General features: G+C 35.5%; 1 protein-coding gene across 1 annotated transcript in view; it reads left to right on the plus strand.

The window, feature by feature from the left end:
• The window catches only part of LOC135222903 (putative carbonic anhydrase-like protein 2), a 389,285-nt gene that overhangs the window by 349,307 nt on the left and 34,978 nt on the right, over positions 1–5,000 (plus strand). The window contains exon 6 of the mRNA XM_064261295.1: positions 2,398–2,464. Coding sequence (XP_064117365.1) covers positions 2,398–2,464 — 67 coding nt within the window. The remainder of the gene's footprint in view (positions 1–2,397; positions 2,465–5,000) is intronic.

Here is a 5,000-nt window from a genome sequence, read left to right on the forward strand (position 1 = left end):
TATTATTATTATTATTATTATTATTATTATTATTATTATTATTATTAAGAAAAAAGGTGTAAACATAGCAAATAACATAGAAGCAAAGTTGAATAGATACAGACACCCGAATGAAAGATTAAATTACTAAAAATTATATCAAGTACAGAAACAAGTACTGTAAATGGAAGAGGGTGACGGTTTCCCATGCGGTAGGGAGTTATCTTTTAGATGAATAATTAAGCTCCTTTGACTTGTTATCCGATATGTGTTTGTGTTGTGCAGTAGAATAAATCTTGAGTTTTGGGTGTTCCTTTAGAATTCTGCTTTCTATACTTGAGGGAAGGTAGAGGAAATGTTTCACCTTGTTCATTTGTTATTACGTGCTCTTTGTTATTATCATCATTATCGCCTTCGTCATCATTCTTTTGGAAATCAATTGAGTTTCCCATTTCGTTATTGAATTCCAATGGAGACGCACTGAAGAGGGAGCATGACGCTCCGAAATTGTACGAGGATTTCTTAAATATGTTAGTTATCTGATTTGAGATTATGTATATTTTATGTAAATTTTATTATTAGCCCTGAAATTTGGCATGTATATGTACAGATTCATTTTCTCGAGATTTATCACACGGGTTGTTATTCAGTTTATGACGTAATACATGTACGTACATTCATTAATCAGTTATTATAGTATGTGTAGTCATTAGTAAGGTGAACCTTTTAATTAATAAACTTGAATATTTTTAATGATTTTCAGAGGATGTGTTATAGAATTGCAGTATTATCAGTTGTTCGTAGAAATGTCAGTCGTCCTGGAATTACATTTAACATGTAGGAAAATGAAAGAGTCCGTCTTGTGATGTGTGAGTTCTTTCATGCGCAGTGATTTTGTCGTAACATATTTTACTTTATATCATGCGAAAGGAGTAAGTCTCCACTGTTATTGAAAACAATTGCTGTCTCAACTGCATTAAATTTATACAGACTTTTCAATTTTTCTCACTGTATTCTCATTAGCAGGTAGGAGACATCACAAATTGCAAAACGACACGTAAAGGAATGCTGCTTTCGTCTATTTATTTATTCCTTCTTTTGGGCGGTATGTGGGCGGTCATCTATAAAGAGAATGGATATAATGCAGTCCTGTACAAGACTGTGTAGTGGGTTTAAGGTTATATTTTCGTTTTTAATTTCCCTCTTTTTTTTTTTTTTTTTTGTACTTTTTTTTTTCAAGAGTAGCTGGCCTTTAGCCGGCATGGGCTCTTGTCCATAGAGCAGCCCGTAATCGGTGATAATGATAGAAAGGAAATACCATTAGACATGAATAAAATGAAAAGTGTAACAGGGAAGGTTGAGAACTTTCAAACCCTAAGTTAGCTGTCTGTAGGAGGTAAGGCACTCAGTCCTATTGAGTCTGGGATTACCAAGAGGACTATGGAAAAAAACGAAAGTAAATGTGTACGTATAGGGAAATATGTTGAAATCTACGGTATAATCTTGCCGCATTTCACTTACTCGCGAACTTGACGGTACTCCAAACCACTTGTTCAACCTCTTTTTTGCCCATGCACCATTTCACTACATGTGAAAATCTCTCTCTCTCTCTCTCTCTCTCTCTCTCTCTCTCTCTCTCTCTCTCCAAACTTGTCTGCCTAAAAAGATGTATTCTAAATGGTATGGAACAAAATACTAACATAAACACAAACTAGCTGAGAGAAAAGCCCAGCCTGACCTTTTAGTGGTGCCGACCGATGTACGTTGCGTTTTGTGTGGTCCTATAGCCATTTTGAGCCTGCCAATCTATGGTCTCATTTTCATCCGAAACTCTGAAATTCCTCTTGGATAGGGGGGAGGGGGGAGATTCCCCTTCCCCACTGGTTGAGAACCACTGCTCTAAACCAAACCATCGATCTTCAGTGATAGGGGACCGATATGTAAAGATAAAATGTGGAGAAGAAGAGATTGTGCGGTTATCGCCCTTGCCTAAAGAGAAGGCATATTTGTCTCTCGAGGATAACTGGTGACCATCTATTTATTAGCTAATGGTCCGTCTTTTCCCGTCTAAAGAGACTGTACTGTGGTGCGCGTCCAAACGTAAGAGTAATAAACAACGAGAGCATCTTTCTCTGTCCTTAGGGAAATTTGTTATATCAGCGACCTGCTGATGACATACGAAAAACAAGTAGAACTGTATAAACTGAATGACACTGGAAGAAAAATATTCTTCTGTATTTATGATTTTTATTTACTTCAAAATTTATTGATGATAAATCATGCCAGCGAACATAATCCCGTAAGACGTCAGCTGTTTTAACGCTACAGTATTTCTTATTTCTGAAATGTTCAGTGTAATTCGAGTGCTGACTAAATTCTTATTCATCGTTACTTATTTTTTGTCTCTCCTTTTGACAGATAGGGAAGAGCTCAAGCGAAGCCTTTAGCAACCTTACAGCAGGGGTGAAAAGCATCAGATATGTTGGTGAGTAAACATATGATTTAGCTAGAGATAGTCGTTCTTTTCTGCTTGTAAATGCTTTTAATTTTGATTGCACAGCTTATCAATTTGCTCGTAAATTTTTGTTTCTTATATAGTTTTTGCATATATGTATCATACATATACTAAGAGCGTGCGTGTGTGTGAGCACTCTTATATGTGTGTATATGTACATAATGTATTTATTTACAGACGTCTGTTTATATTTAAAATTATACAATGGAAATATTGTAGATATGTTGCTGCTCTTTTCTGTAAATAACTTTATGCCAGTTTTGCACCATTTATGTATGTAATATATATTATATATATATATCTATATATATATATATATATATATATATATATATATATATATATATATATATGTGTGTGTGTGTGTGTGTGTGTGTATGTATGATGTATGTACGGTGCATGGTAATAATGGCACAGGTAAAACTGTCACAGGAAAAAATGGCACGGTAAAAATGACACAGGAAAAAATGGCGCAAGTTAAAAAATAGGAAAAAATGGCACAGGAAATAGTTTTTAAAACTTTATTTGAAACCTAAAATAAGGTATATTTGACGTAGAAAAACATTCTCTAAAATATATTTGAAACTTAAAATATAGTCTTTAATTAAAATCCAATATTATGTCCAAATCCTCGTAACACTTCGTCCAAGTTTTTCCTTCCTTCAATATAGTCTTTGCACAAATTTCTCAATCTTTGTTGCATGTCAGAATAAATTTTCTTTGTTTTTTTCCGGGGGCGTTCACCAACTGAATCCCGTGCAATCACTGCACTCACAACAGATTCTTCCTTCTGAATAGTTCTTATCAATTTCCATATAGATGGGTGCTGGTAACCAATAAGATGATAAAATTTATTGTTCCAACCTTCACATAAGTTGTTCGTCCTGGGACAGTCGTTCATTGTAGCCTTATGTAGGTTCCAAAGTTCTGGAGGAAATCTTGGTGGAATACGCCGAACAGCTCGTCTCCCTCTCTGAACACTTGTACCAGATACATAACTTTGATCAAAGTACTCTAGCAATGGAGCAGCCTCATTAGGACATCTTGACTTAAGTAACTCCATTCCTGTAAAAACATTTTCGATAGGTAGAAATGCCAGCAAGTTAATCTCTCCAGAGAACTGACGAAATTCTTCACTTTCTTTGTAATGGCTGGTAAGGCCAAAGTTCAGTATCTTTCTCCAAGTATTCTGAGTCAGGTGGTAAAAAACGACCTTTTGTGTGTGTGTTTGGGTCCAAAAATGGTCTCTATAGCTAGTTAGACTACCGTTCATAGTCGACTATTATGGTTGTTGGGTCAGGGTTATAGTTCAATTTACTTGGCAGCGATCCATTACTGCTTGAAACAGTGTTTCATACGTATCTTGTGTTTTACTCTGCAGGCATGCAAAAATCGTAGAAACTGCAGTGTTACCAATTGGGTTGCGTATTATATACAGCTGTAAAAAACCTGGTGGAGCCATTGCATAGTTTCCATCCATCAGCCATGTATCAGCAAAAAAGAGCAACCGCAGAGATTCTTCAGAACCAAAAACAATAATGCGGTTGTCTGTGCATGGTCCATTGTCAAAAAACAAAAATGGTTTGGGCTCAGGACCAGCCGTTTTTGTCCATTCTTCGGTTAATTTCAAATCCTCAAGTTTTTCAGGTACTAGCGGTAGAGCTTCGATCTTTGGTTGCGTAATGTTCTTTTTATGACATCTTCGCTTGGGAGTAATGTCTTTGCCTCAGCTGGTAACTCAACAAGATTGCTACTGTATATCTGGCTAGGTTTCTCTTCCGTCTCTGCTGCTTTTACCTTCATTTTGTTGCGGCTTTTTGCAGCAGCTATAGCTGCATAATCAGTAGCGTGGTTATGGTCATGAGCTGGTTGAGGATCAGTCATATCAAGGTTGGTTGTCATACTACCTTTACAAAAAAGAAGTTCTCTTTACACATCTCCATGTGATCACAGTTGATCTTGCAATTTGCTTGGTATACATGTGTCCTTGGAAGCAGATTTTCTCCTTTCCTTTATTACTTCTTATAATTTCCATGATTATGGTTGAATAGCTGAAGTAAGTTATGCTGGATAGCTAAAAGACTACTGAAACAGTTAAGTAATAACCAAAGTGAGAGTTAGTTTATAAGCAAAGGCCAAAAGAAGCATGAAGTGAGAGTTAGTTTACTTATAAGCAATGGATAAAAGAAGCATGAAGTGAGAGTTTGTTCTTTTATTTATTTTTCTAAATTAGAAAACTTTAATTTTTTCAAGTTTTGCCTTTTGTTCCTATTTTTTAACATGTCACATTATTTCCTGTGCCATTTTTTCCTCTTTTTTAACTTGTGCCATTTTTTCCTGTGCCATTTTTACCGTGCCATTTCTTCCTGTGCCATTTTTACCTAATCAAATTACTTTGATTGAATTGCAAAAAGGAGTAAGTAAAAGACTTATTATCGTTCTGTAGACCATTTTAGCATGAATTTCTTATTTAAAAAAGAAAAAGAAAAAATGATGCACTGTAATC

The sequence above is a fragment of the Macrobrachium nipponense genome, chromosome 8, assembly GCF_015104395.2.
Source record: "Macrobrachium nipponense isolate FS-2020 chromosome 8, ASM1510439v2, whole genome shotgun sequence".
In the NCBI taxonomy this organism is placed as follows: Eukaryota; Metazoa; Arthropoda; class Malacostraca; order Decapoda; family Palaemonidae; genus Macrobrachium; species Macrobrachium nipponense.